General features: G+C 37.1%; 1 protein-coding gene and 1 pseudogene across 2 annotated transcripts in view; one reads left to right on the top strand and one right to left on the bottom strand.

Moving 5' to 3' along the window:
* The window catches only part of LDHC (lactate dehydrogenase C), a 44,480-nt gene that overhangs the window by 244 nt on the left and 20,958 nt on the right, over window positions 1-23,278 (bottom strand). For both annotated transcript variants that reach the window (XM_026512246.2, XM_057317312.1), the window contains 3 exons: window positions 17,355-17,528; window positions 14,837-14,954; window positions 5,070-5,193 (listed from right to left, as the gene is read on the bottom strand). In XM_026512246.2, the coding sequence (XP_026368031.1) occupies window positions 5,070-5,193; window positions 14,837-14,954; window positions 17,355-17,528 (416 nt within the window). The remainder of the gene's footprint in view (window positions 1-5,069; window positions 5,194-14,836; window positions 14,955-17,354; window positions 17,529-23,278) is intronic.
* LOC113265125 (WW domain-binding protein 2-like) lies at window positions 61-774 on the top strand (annotated as a pseudogene).

The raw sequence follows: 23,278 nt of genomic DNA, 5'->3' as shown, positions 1-23,278 counted from the left end.
CAGAGACACCATGGAACTCACTAAAATCAGAGGGTGTCAGAGTAATTAATACCAATCCTAATATCCCATGACTATGCAGAGTTTGTGTTCAAGGACATGAAGAACATACCAGAGGCCTTCAAAGGGACCAAGAAAGGCACCATCTACTTTACCCCTAACCAGTTCCATTTTTTTGTCCAAAGAAAAGATGCCATCCAATCCTTCATGATACCATTTTATCTGACAAAGGACTACAAAATCAAGCAGACTATGTTTGGTGTAAACTACATCAAGAGAACAGTGAAGGCTCGAGCAGGAAGTGGCTGGGAAGACTGCTTTGTATAAGTTGGCCTTTACACCAAGAGACACCATTGAGTTGGACAATAGATGCTACAGGTGGCATCTCAATTCTCCAAAGGTGAAGCCTCCAATGGAGCCTATAGGTACTCTCACATGCCTAGCAGGACCTTTGTCTTTCCCCTGCCAGTTACCAATGGAATGTACCCCGTCCTTCTGGCTACTTCTATCCACCACTCCATCTGACTTCTATCCAGGACTTCCCATGACGAACATGGAATAGTTGCAACCATGGCCACCCACTACCCTATTCTGGGCTCCTGGAATCTCCAGCCAGCAGCCCTGATGTTCCTTCCACTCCTGCAGCTGAATCCAAGCTCACAGAAGCAGCTGCCAGAGCTAATTACAACCTGGGCAACAAACACAATGCCTACATGCCCACAAACCAGTTTCTGCCACCTTCCTACTACACCCCCGGGAGATAAGAAGACCCAATAGACCCCTCACAGCTCCCTGCCTTCCACCACTCATTGCTCTTTCCTATCTACCCCTTGGGGTTGAGTCTAGGGTTGGAGGAGGGAATGGGAAGGTCTTGTTCTCCCTCCGTCCTTCCTTATAATTAAACAGTTACCAGGAACTAGCTTGGAGGGAAAGAAAAGGCTCCTTGACTATGGAGTGGTGCCTCCCAGCTTCCCACAACAGCTCAGAGCCCACAGGTGCTACTCAGCCAAGCTTCCTTCTCACCATCTCTGGGACTCTCCTCAGGATCTCAGGGTGTGTCCTTTGCTCCTGTTTCACTCTAGTCTCCCACAGAGGGACTCTGGCCACCTCTTCCACCACAGTGCAGCTCCCTCATTTTGGTAGGCACTATATACTCAACATCAAAAGCTCCATCACACTCTGCCATATGTCTTCCTCTGAGGGCCCCTGTCAGGCTATACTCACATTCCCTCCACTCTGGTCTGTGCCTAGCCATGGAAGGCCACAGTCCCACCAGACTGTCAGCCCACATTCCATTCCCAGCCAGGCTCCAGCTCCTGCTCCACTCACCTTGCCTTGCCTTTCCTGCCCTCGGTCATTCTGCTGCTTTTGGAGCTTCAGCATGGTTGCCAGGGATTGGGTGGTATCAGAAACAAGGCCACTGTGACTGAGGAGGAAGCCCTTCTGCTTTCCTGTTAGTGTTTTGGGAATTTGTTTCCCCTCTGCTTTCTCCATCTTTCTTCTAGAAGGGGCTTCTCGGACTAGAATTGGAGAATGTATATCCATCCCATCATGCCATTTGGGGGCTGCTGGGTGGGCTGGAAATAAGGGTCCTGGACCCTGGGACCTGGCCCTGCCTGGTCCTATGTGCTGACCATGACCTGCTATCCAGCCCCCTCTTCTCTTTAAGCTTCATGCCTGGTTGACACTATGACCCTGAATACACTAAAATTGGCTCTCATTTGCTCCTGGACTGGCCATGAAATGAGGAAATGGCTATTTAAAAAGAATCCCCTATATATTTGAAAAAAATCCAGTCAATGTATTAATAAGAAATAAACTGTGTACCCTTTTTTATTTGCTGAAAATGTGAAGTAATAAAATTGAAGTAATTGGGGTAAAAAATATAAAAGTATATGAATGATTATGCTCTTAATGTCAAATGTTAAAGTTTTCCTATAAAATATAACTTGTCCATTGATTTGTTCAGTAAAAACCATGAAATTCCCATATTAGTCAATCTCAGTCTCTTCTCAGAGCATTTGACACCTCCCTGACATTGCCTCAGGAGCACCCTAGGGGTAATTGCTTATTCTCCCATATCCCCTGTGTATCCTCAAAAAGGAGGGCTGTGTGCTATCCACTGTGTACTCATTGTCTCTTTCAAATCATTAGTCCCCTACTCTCTTAACATTCCCCCTATTTTTTGAAGCCATCTACTAATGACCATTTACTAACCTCTTGGTTACTCCATCTCATTCATAAAAGACTTACACCTAGCTCACAATCTTTCCTCTCTGTCCCAATTTCTTCGATTAACTTTGGTGACTTCATTGTCCATGTGGATAAACTAACCATAACCAAGTCTCTTTCTTTCCAGTTTCTTGATTCTTCAGCTCATAAAACCTTCTCTTCCCACCCCAAGTATCCTACTGTGGACTTTGTTAGAGGGTCTCTCCATATCCAACTTAGATCCCATGATTCATCCTGTAACCCTTTCACCATACACTAAGACCCTGTGTCCTATTTTAATTTTCAGTTTATAAATATTTCTTGAAGTCCTTATTATTCATTTTTTTATAATTTATTCATTTGTATGTAGATCATATTTAAGCTCAAAGGTCTTGAATTTTGTCTGTGACCCTTTAGCAGAAAGTCAAACCCATTACTAACATGTGTGTAAGCCAAAAGCTACACCTCCCCCATCCCACCCTTCTACTTTCTCCCCCACCCCCCCTTTCACACTCTAGCAAGTAAAACCCACACCCACATGAATTCAGCTATCTTCTCTCCCCATTCCTGTGCTCAGAATCCTGGGCATAATAAAGTTCATCTTTAACTTACAGTACCATTAATCAATTAATTTTTCAATTAATGCATACCAACCTTAAATAAGCAACCACCTAACAGTAATTCTGCTTTTTGGGGGGGTCAAATCTATTTCTCACTATCTACAAAGATGATTTCAAATTTTCTCAAACATCTGACTTCTCTATACATCCCCTGATTCCCGGTAGATGATTTTGTCTCTTTTCACTAAAAAGACGGAAGTCATCACATGCATCCAATGCCAAACTTACAAATCTACATGAGTCACTGCCCATCCTCTATTATCTCCTGTTACAACAAATACCTGTCTCGCCTCCTTTCTAAGGCTAATACCTTCATCTATGCTCTGGATCCCACCCCCTCTGCTTATTACTTCTATCTTCAATATCTTCTTTTACTATCAGCATCTTATCTTTTTAAAAAACCCCACAAACTTGCCTGGCCTTGATTTTCCTCTCCAATTACTACTCTCTTTCCTTACCTTCACAGCCAAATACCTCAAAAGAGCTGTTTACACTTGTCTTAATTTCCTCAAAAGTTCTCAAGGGACCCTCCAAAGGGCCATTTGGCAATATCTGGAGACATTTTTGACTGTCAAAACTGGGGGAAGAGAGTAGGCTACTGGCATCTAACAGGCAGAGGCCAGGGATACTGCTAACATTTCACAATGCACACGACAGCCCTCCAACAACAATGAGGAATTATCTGGCCCAAAGTCAGTAGTGCCGAGGTTAAGAAAACCCTAGTGTACTCCAATCAGGCTTTCATTCCTATTACTGCGTTAAACAGCTCCTGCTAAGGTTATCCTTGACCTCTGTCACTTTATCCTCCTGGCATTTTTAATCCTAATTCAAATGACTTCTCAACACCAATCAACAGAAAACCAATTCTTTCATCTTTAAAGCATCCTCCCCTCTCTTGGTTAGCATGAATCCACATTCTCTTCTCTTGGTTTTTCTTTTAACTCTCTGGCCACCACTTCTTAGTCACCTTTGTGGACTCACACTATAAACTCAACTTTTAACACCGGAATTCCTCAAGACTCAATCTCAATCTGTCTTCTCATTTTATTATACTCTCCTTAGACAAGCTCATTAAAATTCCCAGCTGCAGTTACCAAGTGTAAGGTATACCTGTTGCCTGCGCTTGGCCAGCATCTCGCTGCTGTTGTTGTTGTTGACAGAACCTCTCCTTCCCTTTCAGGAACTGTCTCTCTCCAAACTGACCCACACTTAGAAGTCCAACCTAAAACTCTGCTTTGAGTTCCAGAAGCTTGTACCCAACTGCCTATTTCCCCTCGGATATTGCAAAGGCACCTGAAATTCAACTTGTCCATAACTGCAAACGTGATCTTTAAATCTGGTTTTCCTTGAGAATTCCCTTCCTCAATGGATATCACTATCTATATAATGGTGCAAAATAGAAACCTACAATGAGCTTTCATTTCCTTATTTCCCACTTCATTCTGTTACCAAGTCCTATGAATGTTACTTCCTAAATACAATGTCTCTCAAATTCATCCCCTTCTCTTCACCTCTACTGCTATCCTTTCTATTCTGGGCTACTGCTCATATTCTTGACAGGTTTCCACATGTCTACTCTTGTCCCTTTCAAATCTGTTCTCTCCATCACAGCCATAGAAATATTTTTAACATGAAAACTTGCCAGTCCCTTGCTTAAATTCTTTTGATGGCTTTCCATAGCCCTTATGGTAAGTAAGGACCCAAATCCTTTTATAAGACTTTCAGTGGCCGAACCCTGCTTACTTCTTCAGCCTCACCATACACTTCCCTTCGCTCTCTGCATTTCAACAACTGACCTTTTATTCAGACCCACAAGTGCCCTCTACTTATATCTACCTCTGTTTCTCTGTACATGTGTTCCCTCTGCTTAAGACTATCACTCCAGCCTTCCAAATTAACTCCTACTCATTATTCAGAATAGGTCACATTTTACTTCCTTAGGAAGTCTTCCCTTACCATCACCTATGCGTCTACCCAGGGTAGCTGAATTCTCTTCTTGTATACTCTTTAAGTACTTGGTAGTTTTTTCATCATAGCACTTATCGTAATTTGTTATTATATACTTACTCTTATAATTATTTTATTAAGTCCATTTCTTTAGTTGAACTTTATGAGGTCAGGGCCTTTTTTGTTCACCACTATATCCTCAAAGCCTATATAATGTATATATGCCTGGCACATAGTAGAGACTCAACAAATATTAAAGAAAAGATGATAAATGAAGAATCAATCTAAGCCTACCTTAACCATAGTAGAAACTGGATGCACTCTCCTAAGATTTTTCAAAATTGACCCTGCCAGATCTGTCACAGACAGTCCAATAGCCCAAGAGGTATACCCTTTCAGCTTGATAATCTCATAGGCACTACGATTGTAGAAAGGAAGAAAATCAAATTCATGGCAAAACAACTCAGAGAAAACATATTGTTTTTCAAGCATCCATCTGAAGTTACCTATATGTCAATGCCACTCCCAGAGATTTCTTCTAGAAATTATTTATGAATAGGCAATAGAAGTTTCTATACTATTTTCATAAACTTCATTATTCACTTTAAATAATAATTAACCCACCCTTCTCTTATCATTAAGGCGGAATACTAGAGCATATGTGCCACTAAAGATGAAACTTTTTTTTGAATTTTTTTTTTTGTTGCTTAAGTGTCCAAACCCAGGACCTGATCATCTTGAAGGTTAGCATATACAGCTTGCTCGCTACTTAAAACTGTTACTAGGGCGCCAGTGTGATTTTATATAATTTTAAGCCATGTGTACATATTTTTCATAAGAATAAATCATTAAATCAACAATATATGAAAATATGGGAAAATGTTCATGATACATTTTCAAAGGAAAAAGGCACAGTCCTAAACATTACGCAATTTCTTATCTCAGGGTAGCAAAAAACATCATTCATGTTTATAAAAACTTCAGAATTGCATCAATCCACAAAGTTATTAACAGTGATTATTTTTAAGTGATATTACAAGTGATATTATCTTCATTACCCTTTTCTGAATTTTCTTATTTTCTACAATAAATACGTATTATATTTCTGCATTGCCACCAACAGCAAAGAACAACTTAGCATTGAGTTTATTTAGTTCTGAGAAAAGGATCCAGAACAGGAAAAGGAATGTTTGGCATCATTATTCATATCAGGTGGTCTTACAACCATGGAGGCACAGTTTCAAGGCCCCAGGACTGCACACAATACACTTGGTAGCAAAAGGGAAGACTGATGTGTGTATGGACCACCTCAGCACAGGAAAGTTGAGACTGGACTGTACTCATTGTGATATCCTAAGTTTTGACTGTTAATCTAAAACCAGGGGTAGAGGGCATGCAGATTGCTGTCAAATTTAGGATTAACTTTCAGACTCTCAATTTAATATGACCAAGACTCTGTGGGGTAAGTAAAAGGAAAGAGCGGGAGACTCTGCCTAGGGATTGACTGAATGATGAGGTATGAGTTGAAGAAAGCCCTGCAGTAGATAACTGGGGGAAAAATCTTACCAGTGGAATCTGGATGACCGATCTACCCTCTCAGGGGTTAACAAAACAGACTGACAAAGAGAAAAGGGTTGAGAGAAAAAATGGCTAAAAATGTAATCCTTTAGTTGTTATTAACCATCCTAATGAAAATAAAACTGCTGGTATAAAGAGAAGGGTAAAGGGAGAAAACCGAACAAGCGGTCTTAAGGCTACTATCTTAAGACAAAAACTGATTGCTCTGTTAAAAACCTGGAAGGACATCCTATTAAATCACGATGTCACTCCCCTGCAGTTGTTGGTTAGCCACTGGAAAATCGGAGGCTATAATGTAAAAGAGTTGAGTTGTTTTTAGATAAAGACTAGCAGTATCCTGAGGATTCTTTATAATTATAGATCCTCTGCTAAATGACCAGGGGTCGAATGATTTAATTTGGACACTGCATTGTTGGGAGGACTAATTGGAATGAGTACCGATCTGTAATGTGTTACAGTATTTGATATTTAAATCACACAGGACTTCAGTGGAAAATGTGTTCTTAATCAGTATTCCTGTATAGCAACAGCCTTTTAAATTAGAAAGGAACTAACATTCCCTGTAGTACAGTTATTAGGAATTGGGTAGACAAAGACCAATATTATAACATCCCTGCAAGAAACAGATGGGTGGCTCCATGACATTTGGAAACCAGTATTGTTTAAAACATGTTCCTTGGGGCGCCTGGGTGGCACAGCGGTTAAGCGTCTGCCTTCAGCTCAGGGCGTGATCCCGGCGTTATGGGATCGAGCCCCACATCAGGCTCCTCCGCTATGAGCCTGCTTCTTCCTCTCCCACTCCCCCTGCTTGTGTTCCCTCTCTCGCTGGCCGTCTCTATCTCTGTCGAATAAATAAAATCTTTAAAAAAAAAAAAATGTTCCTTAGTGGCTGAGTTGTGGTTCTGCCTCCAGATCAGGTCGTTCCTGCATTTACTGGGAAATGGCCTCTAATGGCCTCTATATCTGGAAATATATGGTATATGGGTAAAAGACACTTGTGTCGAGAAGGATAGGAAATGATACTATAATATTAACATAGGTGTTTTTTAGGTCTTAACTTAATTTCTTTTCCAAAGCTATTTGGTGTAACAAAGGTTGGTAGGTTCCCTTAAGAAAATTTAAGAAAATGAGGGGCACCTGGGTGGCTCAGTTGGTTAAGCATCCAACTCTTGATTTTGGCTCAGGTCATGATCTTAGGGCTGTGAGATCGAGCCCCAAGTCAGACACCATGCTGGGCGTGGAGCCTGATTAAGATTCTCTCTTTCACTCTTCCTCTACCCCTCCCCCCCCACTGCGCATCTGCTCTCTCTCTCTAAAAAAAAAAAAATGATAAAAGAAAAGAGAAAGAAAATGAAACATACTGATAATAATAACCAAAGTGAAAAGATAGTTGGGGAAATTGACCTAAAACTTCCAATTGATGTGATCCCTGTGGAAATAATTTGGCCAGGAGAGGAAATAAATTTGCTTTAGAAATAATCAAACACACAATTAAATGAGTCTGTCAATACATTTAATAATATACAAGTGATAGTAAATAAAAGTGGGAAATAGGATAGTACAATTAGTTAAGGATTACCAAAACACCTGTGAGTGATTTTGGTTACCTGTTGTATAGATCCTGGTGGTTACAGGTATACTAGCTTATCTTTTTCTATGTATAAAATACTGAAGACATGTTTGTCAAAGGAACTCTGAGGAATATATCTTACAAAGATAATCACCCAACGTCACAGAGAGGTATCATGGGTAGAAGGTTAATAGTAGGTATGGATCCTTTCCAAAAAGGCAGGACTATCTAGGAAGATGACTTTGGGTATGCTTTTGCACAAAACAGCTTTCTAGGTTTAAAAAAAATTAGTTAAGCATTGGAGGGTTCTGAAAGGTGGTGAAGTAGGAAGCACCAGGATTCTATCTCCCCACCTAGACAATAATTGTTTTGCCAAAATCTGTCTGATACAAGTATTCTGGAACTCTGGAGTCTATTGAAGGCTTGAAACTTTCATGGGGAAGGCTCCAATGGTAATTTGTAGTTAATTTCAGCCAATTTCACCTCTTAGCACAGTAGCAGCTACCCATCCCCCACACTCAGCAGGCAGGTGTTCACATGTTCCCCAAGCAGCTTGTGCACAGCCTGCAAAAAGGACCCCGTCCTCTAAATATCAGGAATCTGTGCTCTAATGGCTGATGGGTTGCTTCTGATGACAGAGGTGTAGAAAAAGAAGGGCAGCCATTGTTGTTGAACCTCCCCCTGATCATTGCAACCCCTCCCCATCTGGTTTACAGTGACCTCCAGGGAATTTAAAAGGAGAGCATCCACTTCCCATTCCCTTTATTTTTCTCTTTTTCTCTTCCTGGGAGCCAGATATTAAAGACTAGAACATAAAAATCAATTGTGTATATGGGGGAAAATTAGAAAGTAACCATGCATGCCCAGAAAAAGGCACAGGCTCAGAAAAGACCTAAAAGACCTTAAGATTATACCTCAGGCTGATCTTTGGCATGGAGACAGCCTGCAACAATAATACACACACACACACACACACCCCTCAAACCCTTGGAAGGGAGAGAATCTGATTTCCAGAGTTACTACATTATTAGATTACAATATCCAGTTTTCAATGAAAAAATCACAAAGTATTCAAAGAAATAGAAAAGCATGACCCATTCAAAGGAAAAAAAATTAATCAACAGAAACTGTCCCTAAGAAAGACCTGATGGCAAATCTATTAGACAAAGACTTTAAAATAACTATTTTCAAGATGCTCAAAGAAAAAAAGGAGATGTGGAGTAAGTCAAGAAAATGGTGAATGAACAAAATGGAAATATTTTTTTAAAAAAGAAAACCTAAGAGGAACCACCCCCCCCAAATTCTAGAACTTAAAAGCATAATAACTAAAATGAGAAATTCACTAGTGTGATTCAAAGGCAGACTTGAGCAAGCAGAAGAAAGAATCAGCAAACTTAAAGGTAGAACAATGGAAATTACTGAATCTGAGGAAAAGAAAGAAAAAACATTGAAGTAAACAATAAGATTATTAGCACGTTTCTCATTAGAAACTTTAGAGTCCAGAAGACGGTGGGCAAATACATTCAAAGTACTAAAAGAAAAAAAAACTGTCAACAAAGGATCTTATATTTTATATTTGGCAAGACTGTCCTTCTAAAATAAGGGAGAAATTAATATATCCTCAAAGAAACCAAAGCTGAGGGAGTCATCACCACTAGACCTGACCTGCAAGAAATACTTAATGGAGTTCTGCAGGGTAAAAGGAAGAGTAACTCAAAGCCATATGAAAAAATAAAGATCTCAATAAAGGAAAATGCATGGGCAATTATAAAAAGCTAGTAACATTGTTACAATGGTTACAAGTCTATTTTTTGTTTTTGAAATAATTTAACAGACCAATACATTTTTTAAAACAATCAAAAAGATAGTATTATTGTGACTTTAGTTTGTAATTCCTGTTTTTGAATCTAAAAGACTAATGCAGTTAAAAGAATTATTAGTTTATTTGGGGGGCATACAATGTATAAACATGTTTTTTTTTTTAAAGATTTTATTTATTTATTTGACAGAGATAGAGACAGCCAGCAAGAGAGGGAACACAAGCAGGGGGAGTGAGAGAAGAAGAAGCAGGCTCATAGCGGAAGAGCCTGATGTGGGGCTCGATCCCACAACGCCGGGATCACACCCTGAGGCAAAGGCAGACGCCTAACCGCTGTGCCACCCAGGCGCCCCATAAACATGTTATTTTTGACATCAATAATCAAAAAGGGTGAGGGTGGAGCTGTAAAGGAGCACAGTTTTTGTATGTTACTGAAGTTAAGCTGGTACAAACTCAAATAAGTATGTTATAACTTTAGGATGCTAAGTGTAATACCCATAGTAACCAAAAAGAAAATAACTATAATAGTTATAGAATATATACAGAAGAAATTTTAAATATTTCACTACAAAAAAATCAACTAAACACAAAAGAAGACAATAATACAGGAAATGAGGAATAAAAAGCTCTAAGGCATGTAGAAAACAAATAGCACAATGACAGAACTTTCCCCCTAACCAGTAATCACTTTAAATGTAAATGGATCAAACTTTCTAATCAAAAGACACAGATTGACAGAATGGATAAAAATACATATCCAAGTATAAGAGACTCATTTCAGATCCAAGACAAACAGTTTGAAAGTGAAAGAATGGAAAAGATATTTTATGCAATTAGTAGCCAAAAGAAAGCAGAGATGGCTATACTAATGTCATACAAAATATAAAATTAAGAAAGTTTACAATAGCCAAAGAGGGATATTATATAGTAATAAAAAGTTCAAAACAGCAAGAAAACATAACAATTATAAACATATATGCACCAAATAACAGACCACCAAAATAAATGAAATAAAAACTGATAGAATTAAAGAGACAAATAGACAGTTCTACAATAATACTTGGAGGCTTCAATACCCCACTCACAATAATGGATAGAACCAGATAGAAGATAAGGAAATAGAGAACTTAAACAACACTAGATCTAACAAACAAAACACCTCACCCAACAACAGCATCTACATTCTTTTCAACTACACATGGGACATTTTTCAGAAAAGACCATATAATATGTCACAAATTAGTTTCAATAAATTCAAAAAGATAGATATCATATACTAAATATCTTCTCTGACAAAATGAGATGAAGACAGAAATCAATAACAAAAGTAAAATTGGAAAAATCACAAATTTGTGGAAATTAGCACAGTCTTAAACAACAAAGATCAAAGAAGAAATCATAAGGAAAATTTGAAAATACTTAGAGATAAATAAAAACACAATATAACAAAAGTTACTGGACACAGTGAAAGCACTGCTAAGGGGGAAATTTATAGCTATACATGCTTACATTAAAAAACAAGAAAAATCTCAAATCAACAACCTAACCTTACACTTAAGGAGCTAGAAAATGAAGAACAAATTAAATCCAAATTTAGCAAATGGAAGAAAATAATAAGGATTAGAGCAGAATAAAATAAAGAATGTAAAAAGCGTATGGAAAATCAATGAAATCAAAAGTTGGTTCTTTGAAAAAATCAACAAAATTGACAAAAACGTTATCTAGATGAACTAGGAAAAAAGAAGATTCACATTACTAAAATCAAAATCAGGGTACCTGGGTGGCTCAGCCAGTTAACTGTCTGCCTTCAGCTCAGGTCATGATCTCAGGGTCCTGGGATTGAGCCCCACATCGGGCTCCCTCCTCAGTGGAAGCCTGCTTCTCCCTCTCCCTCTGCCTGCCACTCCCCCTGCTTATGCTCTCTCTCTCTCTGTCAAATAAATAAAATCTTTAAAAATAATAATAAAAATAAAATAAAAATCAAGGAGACAATTTTACTGATTCTACAGAAATACAAAGAATTACTTGCAAGTACTACAAAAAACTGTATGCCAATGAATTGGATAACCTAGATGAAATGGACAAATTCTTAGAAACACAAAACTCAGATCTAACCTATCAAGACTAAATCATGAATAAACAGAAAATCTGATTAAGACCTATATCACATAAGGTTTGTCAGTAATCAAAAATCTCCCCAAAAAGAAAAGTCCTGGACCAATCTTTTTCAAACTTTTCCAAAAAATTGAAGAGAAGGGAATTCTCCCTGATTCAATGAAGCCAGCATTATCCTGATTTCACAGCCAGGTAAAGTCACTACAAGAAAAGAAAACTACAGACCAATGTCCCTTATGAACACTGATGCAAAAAAACCTCAACAAATTACTAGCAAGCCAAATTCAGGGACATTTTCAAAGAATTATACACCATGACCAAGTAGGTTTATTCCTGGAATGGAATGCAAGGATGGTTCAATATACCAAAATTCATCAATGTACTTTGACACATTTACACAATAAGGAAAAAACACATTATCATCCCATTTGATGCAAAAAAAAAAATCATCTGACAACACTACCTCAACATAATAAAAGCCATATATGAAAAACCTACAGTGATCATAGTCAATGGTCAAAGACTGAAAGTTTTTCCTTTAAGATCTGAAACAAGGCAAAAATACCTACTTTTGCCACTTCTATTCAATACAATACTGGAAATTCTATCCAGAGCAACTAGACAAGAGAGAGAAATAAAAGGCATCCAAATTGGAAAGAAGTAAAACTATTTCTGCTCACAGATGACATAATCTTATATGCAGATAACTCTAAAGATCACACAGACACACACACACACACACACACATACACACATTGTTAGAATAAATGAACTCAGCAGTGTAACAGGATATAAAGTCAACACGCAAAAATTGCATTTCTATACAATAACAATGAACAATATGAAAAGAAAATTAAGAAAACAATTCCACTTACAACAGCATCAAAAAGAATAAAATACTTAGGAATTAACTTAACCAAGGAAGTGAAAGACATGAACAATAAAAACTATAAAATATTACTGAAAGAAATTAAAGATGACATAAACCCAAAGAGATCTGTAGATTCAATACAACCCCCATCAAAATCCTGAAGATATTTTTTGCAGAACAAGAAAAACCCATCCTAAAATTCATATGGACTCTCAAGGGACTCTGAATAGCCAAAACAATCTTGAAAAGGAAGAAAGAAACTGAAGGACTCACACTTCCTAATTTCAAAACTAACTACAAAGCTACAGTAAACAAAACAGTGTAGTACTGGCATCAAGATAAACATATAGACCAATGAAACAGAATAGAGACCCCAAAAATAGATTTACATATCTGTGGTCAATCGATTTTCAACAAGGGTGCCAAAACCACTGAATGCGGAAAAGACAGTCTTTTCAACAAATGATGCTGGGAAAACTAGATAACCACATGAAGAAGAATGAAGTTGGACCCTTACCTAAGACCACACACAAAAATTAACTCAAGATGGATAGGATATAAACGTAAGAACTAAGACCATGAAACTTCTACATGAAAACAGGGGAAAAGCTTCACAACATTGCATTTGGCAATGCTTTCTTTGATATAACGACAAAAGCAACAAAAGGAATAAAAAGGCAAATTGGATTTCATGAAAATTTTAAAATTTTGAACATCAAAAGATACTATCAGGGTGCCTGGGTGGCTTAGTCAGTTGAGCGTCGAACTGTTGGTTTCAGCTCAGATCATGATCTCATGTCATGAGGTTTGGCACCTGCACAGGGCTCTGCACTTAGCAGGGAGTCTGCTTGAAGATTCTCTCCCCTTGTCCCTCCCCCAATACATCTAGATGTATGTTTTTATAGATTTAACATTCCAGTTTTGAATATCCAAAAGTGACTTCTAAGTTCCATAACTTCTAATATGCTTGACTAAAGCATGAGGGAGAATTATGTGTGCTGTTAAAGCTGATGTATAGAGAGTCAGACACTTATTTTACTTTTAAGTAAACCTAGTTAACTTCTGATCATCTGACCAATTTCATGTTTCTTTTCATCAAATCATTTGATGAACACTTAATAATTTCTAGGTACTGTTTTAAGCATTTTACATGTACTAACTCATTTACTGTTCATAATAACCTTCTAAGATGGGCTCTATTATTCTCCCCATTTTAAACATGAGGAAAATGATGTGCAGCATTATTTACAATAGCCAAAATATGGAAGCCACCCAAGTGCCCATCAATAGATGAATGGATAAAGATGATGTGCTGGAACATTACTTATCCATGCATGAAATCTTACCATTTGAAACAACATGGATAAACTTAGATGGCATTATGCTAAGTGAAATAAAACAGAGAAATACTAGTACCATACAATTTCTCTTATATGTGGAATATAAAAGACAAACAAAAAACAGACTCTTAAATACAGAAAAGAAACTAGTAGTTGCCAGAGGGGAGGTAGTGGAGGGATGGGCAAAATAGATAAAAGGGATTAATAAATACAAACTTCCAGATATGAAATAAGTAAGTGATGGAGATGAAAAGCATGGCATAAAGAATATAGCTAATAATATTTAATAATGTTGTATGATGACAGATGGTGACTACACTTATTGTGGTGAGCACTGATTAATGTATGGAATTGTCAATCAATATCAGTATGTTATATACCTGAAACTAGTATAACATTGTATGCTAATTATACTTCAACAGAAGAAAAAGATGAAACTGAGCTTTTAATATTTTAAATAAGTTCTCAATATCATACCACTAATAAATGGTGAAGCCAGGTTTCCAGCCTCAGCAAACTGGTTGCAAAGTCTATGATCATAATCACTATGCTATATTACCCTCAAACACGTATGAGTTCTTGTGAAATCATAAGCAGATTTTCCTTTTTAAAAAATGACCCCCAAAGAAAGCTATGAATTTGGGGATTTTCAGAAGGTTAGAGTTATTTCTCTCACAAGAGGCAAAGGTCAATTATATACTTTTTGTCTGTGAAACTAATTATTAACCTGATTATTAAGGCACTGAGACATTGAATGAGTACTGTTACCTTTCAACAACTTGTTTATGGATATTTTTCCACTGGTCTTTGTCTGAGTCGGTTCCTAATTTAGGGTCTAGAGTCTTCAGAGCAACACCAGCAACATTCACCCCACTCCATAAGGGCACTAAAAGAAATATATCTCAGAATAAACTCTTCTTTCCAGTGCTGCATCAGTTCTTTGAGTTCAATGGGTTTGTATTATAAAGTTAGGTTACTACCTTACACATATATAAAAATAAGTTTAAAATGGACAAAAGAAAGAAATGTAAAAAACCAAAATTATAAACTATTAGAAAAATATACAGAAGTTATTTATAATTTTGTGGTATAGGAGGCATTTAAAGCAAGATGCAACTACAGAATCCACAAAGAAAAGGAGAAGATAAAATATCATAAACAATCAGAGGGAAAGAGCAATAAATACTACCCAACAGTAACAAAGAGCTGACGGGGAATAACTGTCAACCTAGAATCTCATATCAGTTAAACTGTCATTCGAGAATGGAGTGAAACTAAAACACTTTCATATAAACAAAACTGACAGGATATACTTCAGGAAGAAAGAATTAAATCGAGGGGAAGGAGTTAGATACAGGAAATAAAGATAAGCAGTACCATTGGCAAACATGCACACAAATCCAGACAGGTATTATACTTAAACAGTAATAACTAGTTTGGGGATATGAACACAGAATGGAACGCAAGAAGTAGTTAATACAGTTCCCCCTTGAACAACACATGTTTGAACTGTGTGAGTCCACTTTTACATGAGTTTATTCCCAAAAACTATATTGGAAAATGTTTTGGAGATGTGCAACGATTTGAAAAAACTTGCAGATGAACCAGGTATTATTATAAAGAAAACATCATATAAGATATATAACATACTTTGATTGAATTAACTGTTTATGTTATCACTAAGGTTTCCAGTCAAGAGTAGGCTACTAGTAATTAAGTTTTGGTGGAGTCAAAAGTTATACAAAGATTTTCAACTGTGTGGGGATTGGAACCCCTGACCTCCATGTTGTTCAAGGGTCAACCATAATTACTATGTGAGAGAACAAGGCCAATCAAACTTTATACATTCTAAGGTCTATGTATTATTCCAAAGAAGAATAAACACGCTAATTATTTTGAGGTCAAGTATGAATATAGGTAACCACTTACAAAGTGAGTGTATAATCCAAAGTAATAAAGGAAATTAAAGAAAGTTTAATTGATCCAGTAGAAAGTAGAAAAGAAAAAAGAAACAAAAGAAAATCTCACTAAATAGAACAATAAATATATTCAAATCAATACCAATCAGAATATGCTACTTTATAAAAAATAAAATTATGGAATATTAAGTGTGAGACATTAAAACATACCTAGAAAAATTATTTTTAATGACTTCGTGGAGTAAGAACTGAGTTAAGAAAATAACACAAGCAAACAGAGTCAAATTAAGGCACTGGTGAAACAAATATTTATCCAAATCAAATCAAAAGCATTTATTTTAAAAAGTAAAACACTATGATATGAGAAGTTAAGCTTGAGAAAAGGAAGGACGGTAATTGAGAGAGGTCATGAAAGTGTCTTCTGGTGCATTTACCAGAGTGGTAATTACACAGATGTGTTCACTATTTGATGATTTATTGAGCTATAAATTTATATTCTGTACAATTGTTCTGCATATGTTATATATACTTAAATGAAAAAATGTTTTAAAGTATACAATAAATTTTATCATGATTTAAAAAAATATTTATTATACTATGACCCTTGAAGTATAAGGAAAATAGAAGAGCTCATTAAATGTTTTGAATTAATGAATGATCGAATGAATAAACAAATGGTCCCTATTCCCTATAAAATGGGTTTATTGACATTATGGAAAGATTTGCACATATGACACAATTAGAGAACATTTTAAGAAGTAGAAAGTTCTAACTGTGCAACAGATATTAAATGTTTAAGTTCAGAAAAGAAAAAGGCTCGTGTGGCCTAAGTAATAGTTTAAACCACATATTATATATAATTTTACTTACATAAAAAATCTGAAATAAACAAATCAGAAAGTAGATTAGTGGTTGCCTGGGGCTGGGTGGGTATGAGCACAGGAATGGGAGTTTCTTTTTGGGGTGATGAAAATGTTCTGTAATTATCTTGTAGTAATGGTTGTACAACTCTTGGAATATACTAAAATCCAGTGAATTCTATACTTTAAATAGACGAATTTTATAGTATGTGAATTATATCTTAATAATGCTGTTGTTAAAAAAGTCACACTAATTTAAGTTCTCCAGATAAGAGAAACACTCATTGACTTTTAAAACCACTATATGTTATGTGCACTATTTTATGAGAGGTAGCTAAATCCATGAACAGAAGACAAAGTACAGGAATAGGAAAAGATATACCAGGGCAATACCAACAAAATGAAAGTTATGTAGCTATATTAATATCAGAAAAAAATAGACTTTAAAGAAAATAAGCAGGATTAGAGATAAGTATGATTACATAATAATAATAGGTTTATACGTACCACTAGAATCACCATGTTCTCCAATAATCCAACCATGGCAGCTTGTGGGATGGACACCCAACTTCTCTCCAATTAGGTAACGGAAACGAGCAGAGTCTAGATTGCAACCACTTCCAATTACACGAGTTGCAGGTAAGCCACTTAGCTTCCAGACCACATACGTCAAAATATCCACTAGGAGGAACAATTTGTTGGGAAAAAATTAATGGTAACTTCTTTCTACAATTTCCTTTTCTAAATAGATAAATTGTCTTTTTTTACTTTTATTTTTAATTTTTCTTAAGTAGGTTCCATCATGGAACCCAACATGGGGCTTGAACTCATGACCCTGAGTCAAGACCTGAGCTCAGATCAAGAGTTGGATGCTTAACCAACTGAGCCACCCAGGCACTGCTAGATAAATTGTCTTAAAATCAAATACAGATTCATTACAGAGTTCAAAGGGAAGCAAGTCAACAAATAAATAAGGATTGTCTCTCACATAGGTGTTAAAAAGTTTAAATTACTCATGATAAGGATTTTAAAGCAAAAAAAAAAAAACCCTTTTGAGATAATGTATGTATCTATCTGTGTATTAAATAAGCAGTCAATTAATTCTACTTTCTTAAGCACACCTAGATTTCGCCTCTCCCATACCACAGCCTCATCTAATCTATCAGCATTTCCCACCCAGAATAAGGCCACATCCATGATCAGGGCTATATGCAGTTGTGAACGACAGAATTCAACATTCAGTCATGATTAAAAAAAAAAAACCTTTTGGGGGCACCTGGGTGGCTCAGCCAGTTTAGCGTCAGACTCTTGATGTTGGCTCAGGTCATGATCTCAGGGTCCTGGGATGGAGCCCTTCGTTGAGCTCCAATTTGGGCTTCCTGCTGAGCAAGTCTGCTTAAGATTCTCTCTCTCCCTCTCCCTTTGCCCCTCCCCCCTGCTCGAGTGGGCTCTTCTCTCTCCCTAAATAAATTAATTAAATCTTTAAAAAAAAAAGAAACTATGAAACAAAGGGAATTTCATAAAAAACACATTAAACATCATACTCAATGATGAAAGACTGAATGCTTTCCCCACAAGAGAAAGAATTAGGCAAGTATGTGCCCTCTCAATGCTTGTGCAAGGCTGACATGCCACTAACACCGGAGGATATAGATATAAATGGTGTTCAGTGGAGAAAATCTTAGAAGCAGAGAAATAAGGAACCACACTGTGTACACTGAACTTTCTCTATTCCACAGCATAGGTTAGGCAGGGATCCTCTGTACACAATATAGCCAAGTGCAGAGGAGCCTCCTTTGGCTAGCAAGCTGGGTGCTTTCTAGAAACTCCTCCAAGAGCAAGAACAAGCCCCAACACCACACTGTTACATAGCTTTGGAGGGGGAAAAGAACACTTAAGCTTCCTTAAGTAACAAGAAATGTATCAAGGAATATCTGGGTCCAGCAACGATGGTAAGGAGTATGTATTTCCAGGACCAAGGTCTACATACCAAGGGCCCCAGAAAGACCCTTGCATGCCAGGAATGCTGATATCAGCTTAAGGCCTTGCTGTCTCTCCACAAGCTGGCTCAGCTCAGCTGATACAGTTCTCTGTTAAGCCACCAAAATGAGGAAGGAAGCAAGCCTCCAGAATCATGCAGTTCTGTATCTCACTATTACTCACATTCACCATTGTACTGGAGGTCCTAACCAGTGAAAAAAGGCAAGAAAATAAAAGGGTCTTCAAATTGGAAAGAAAGAATTAAAATTAATGAAACTGTGTCTACAGATGACATGATAATATACACAGAATATCCTAAGAATCTGAATAAAATTACTAGAATTAGCAAGTGAACTTAGCAACATTTTCAAGATACATAGTCAATATAAAAAATATTTTAAAGAACAGTATTTCTATATACTAGCAATAAGCAACAGGAAAATGAAACGTAAAGACAACTTTTTTTATAATAGCATCAAAAATATGAAATGCTTAGGGATAATTTAATAAACTTTGTATAAGACCTATACCCTGAAAACTACAAAACGCGGCTAAAAGAGAATAAATGAGACATACATACATGAAGAGATATTCCACGTTCATGGACTGGAAGACTCAATAGCATTCAGATACAATCTCCAAATTAACCTATAGATCTAACACAATCCCAATTAACATTCCAGCATGTGGTTTTATAGAAATGGATGAGCTAATTGTAAAATTTATGTGAAAATGAAAACACATAATACCCAAAGTAATTTTAGAAAAGAAGAACAGAGGAAAAAAAAAGAAAATAAGAACAAAGAGAATTTACATTAACTGATTTGAAGATTTAGTGTAATCAAAATAATGTGATAATAACAAATGAATATATATGGAGATCAATGGAAAAAATAGAGAATCTAGAAATAGACTACCATAAATGATAATTTTCAAAAAAGTTGTTAAAGCAATTCAAATGGGAAAAAAAGTATTTTTAACAAATGTTGCTAGAAAAACTAGATAACATCATTGAAAAAAATGAATGACACCTTACATCAAATGCTAAAATTAATATGAAATGAGTTACAGTCCTAAATATAAAAGATAAAATGATCAAACTTACAGAAAATAATAAAGGAGAAAATCTTCAGACTTAGAGTGAGCTAAAGTTTTCTTGGCTAAAAGTCAAAAGAACATAGGGGTGCCTGGGTGGCTCCATTGGCCAGCTCCTGATTTTGGCTCAGGTCATAATCTCAAGGTCATGAGGGCAAGCCCCTAGTCCGGCTCTGCACTCAGTGCTGAGTCAGCCTGAGATCCTCTCCCTCCGCACCTCTTCCCCCGCTCATGCTCACTCTCCCTCTCTCAAATAAACAAATCTTTTAAAAATAATAATAAAATAAAAGTCAAAAGAGCATAAAATATAAATAAGAAATTGATAACTGGACTTCACCAAATAACATACTTTACTCTTTAAAAAATATCTTTAAGAACACAAAAAGGCAAGCAACAGACTGAGAGAAACTTATACAATACTTATATCTGACAAAGGGACTTGTATATAGTGTATATAAGAACTCTTATGATTCAACAATTAAAAGTTGAGTTATAGGTCAAAAGAATTAAAAGTCAAAATATCTAATTTTTAAATATTAACAAAAGATATGAATAGACCATTCACAAAAGAAAATATACTAATAGCCAAGGAACACATGAAAAATGCTCAACATCTTTGATCATGAAGGGAATATAGTTAATTAAAACCATAATGAGGGGCGCCTGGGTGGCTCAGATGGTTAAGCATCTGCCTTCGGCTCAGGTCATGATCTCCAGGTCCTGGGATCGAGCCCCATGTTGTCAGGCTCCTAGCTCAGCAGGGAGTTTTCTTCTTCTTTTCCCTCTGCCTCTCCCCCTGCTTGTGCTCTCTCTGCCTCTCTCTCTCTCTCTCAAAAGAATAAATAAAATCTCTAAAAATAAAATAAAACCATAATAGAATGATTAAAATTGAAAAGACTGGCAATACCAAATGCTGACAAGGATATGGAACAAGTAGGACTCTCTTCGACTGCTGATGGGAATGTAAAATGAATGATCACTTTGAAAAAACCGTTTGGCAGCTTCAAACAGAGTTAAACATATACATCCCATATAAGCCACCCAGGTATTTACCAAGAGAAAAAATGACATACACCCATGAAAATACTTGTTCACAAACGTTTACAGCAGCTTTATTCATAATAGCCAAAAACTGGAAATAACAAAATCTACCAATGGATAAATGGATATGAATGGATAAACAAAGAGGACTTAAAATTATTTAAAAGAATAATTACTCTTCAGCAGTAAAAAAAGAAGAAATCACTGATATACCGAACAACATGGATGAATCCCAAAATAATCATGCTAGGTGAAAGAAGCCAGACAAAAAAGATTACATATGATTCCATTATATGAGATTCCAGAAAATGGGGCCAGAGGTAAGATAAGGGACAGACTGCAAAGAGGCACAAGAAAACTTTCAGAGGTAATGGAAATGTACTTATCTTGATTATAGTGGTGGTTTCATGAGTGATTACATCTATCAATACTCATTGTGGAATGATGTTAGCAACACAGCCAAATAAGACATACCTTCTCACCACCCACCCCTCAAAACCAACAATCTACCATCCACCCATGGACAAAAGTGCCTTTGTTGGAGCAGTGGGATCCAGCACTATACACCAAGGAACCCAGAAGGAGACTCACTCACCCATGTGTCAGGCATGTAATAGGAACAGAGGCCTCAGTCCCAGCTGTGGACCCTGCAATGGCCCATGAGCCAATTCCAGCCCCACTTTACTGCAATCCAGGAGCCCCTGGAAAACAACGTCTTGGACAATCCACCCATGGATAGGACACCTTTCTGGAAGTCCTGGTTTCCAGCACAGAAGTCCCAGCACACTACTGGGGCAAAATAATATGAGTTTGGATGCACTGAAGAGGGTAAGAGGAACAGTTTGACTTTACTTGCATCATTCCTCCCCCAAGGTGGAAGAGCTCAGTGTCAAAAGAGATCTTCTTAGCTCATGATTTCTCCCACAAAGGAAAGTCAGAGTGTGTGAGTAAGCATCTACCTTCACTAGCGATGCAAACTGCTGCCAAAGAAGCCCATTTCTATCTCACCCCACCCAAAGTATTGAGTCCTGAGCTGCATGACTGGGAAATTAGGAGAAGCTAAGACAGTGGCAGACAGGAGTCTCAAAGGGGCATTATGGGACACAGATACTACTAAATGTGTTGTAGACTCCATCAGGAAGTATGCCCATGAGCCACTGGGATGCCTTGTCAGTGGGTCCCCCTAACTAACCCAGAGGCAACCCCAGCATTCCACACACAGACCCCCATACACACCCCACTGTGGTTGGCTTCCAGTATGTACTCTCAATGGCAAGAGTGAGCATTAACAAACAGCTAGTGAGCACAGGCAGAAAGCTGATCCAAAACTGTGGGTCAGAAAGAGACTGCAAACTTCAACTTCAGCCACATTGTTGGGAAAGCAAAAGAGAAACTCTCAGCACCTGGCCTACTATATCCAAGGTCAAAACAAGGCATAGAAGCTTAAAAATTCTGCCACAACAGGGTGTAAGATGTGCGGAGCACACATATACATAGGTCTGAGAAAGCCTCAGAATCTTTAGCAGGGCTGACAGAAGACATTTCTGTACTGAACTAAGTTGGTAAAGACTAGAGGAGGTTACAGCTACTTCAAATGCAAAGATAGTAACACAAGACTTCAAAGAACATAAAAATATCAGGGAAACATGACACTACCAAAGGATCTCAATAATTTTCCAGTAACCAACCCCAAAGACATGGAAATCTGTGATTTAGCAAGCAAAGAATTCAAAATATCTGGTTTAAGGAAGCTAAATGAGCTACAAGGAAACAGAAATAGTTCAGTGAAATCAGGAAAACAAAATGAGAAATTTAAGGAAGAGCTAAAAATCATAAAAGAAGAACCAAATTCTAGGGTCGAAGAATACAGTGAGCGAAATAAAACTGCAACAGATAGCATCAACAACTGACGGGATCAAGAAGAAAGAACCTGTTGAACTTAGTAGATATATCCAGAATATTCCATCCTAAAACATCAGAATACACATTCTTTTCAAGTGCACCAGAATGATCGTATATAAGGTCACAAAACAAGCCTCAACAAATACAAAAAGATTGAAGTCAAACCATGCACGTTTTCTGACCCCGACACTGTGAAACTAGAAGTCAACCACAAGAAAAAATTGGGAAGACCACAAACACATGGAGGGTAAACAACATGCTACTAAACAGTGAATGGGTCAACCAGGAAATCAAAGACGAAATTTTAAAACATACATGGAAACAAATGAAAATGAAAACGCAATGGTCCAAAACCTTTGGGATGTAGTAAAAGCAGTCCTAAGAAGGAACTATATAGCAATAACTGCCTACCT

This window comes from Ursus arctos, unplaced genomic scaffold (assembly GCF_023065955.2).
Source record: "Ursus arctos isolate Adak ecotype North America unplaced genomic scaffold, UrsArc2.0 scaffold_23, whole genome shotgun sequence".
Lineage (NCBI taxonomy): Eukaryota > Metazoa > Chordata > Mammalia > Carnivora > Ursidae > Ursus > Ursus arctos.
Note: the sequence above shows the minus strand (reverse complement) of the source record. Positions and strands in the feature narration are given on the sequence as shown.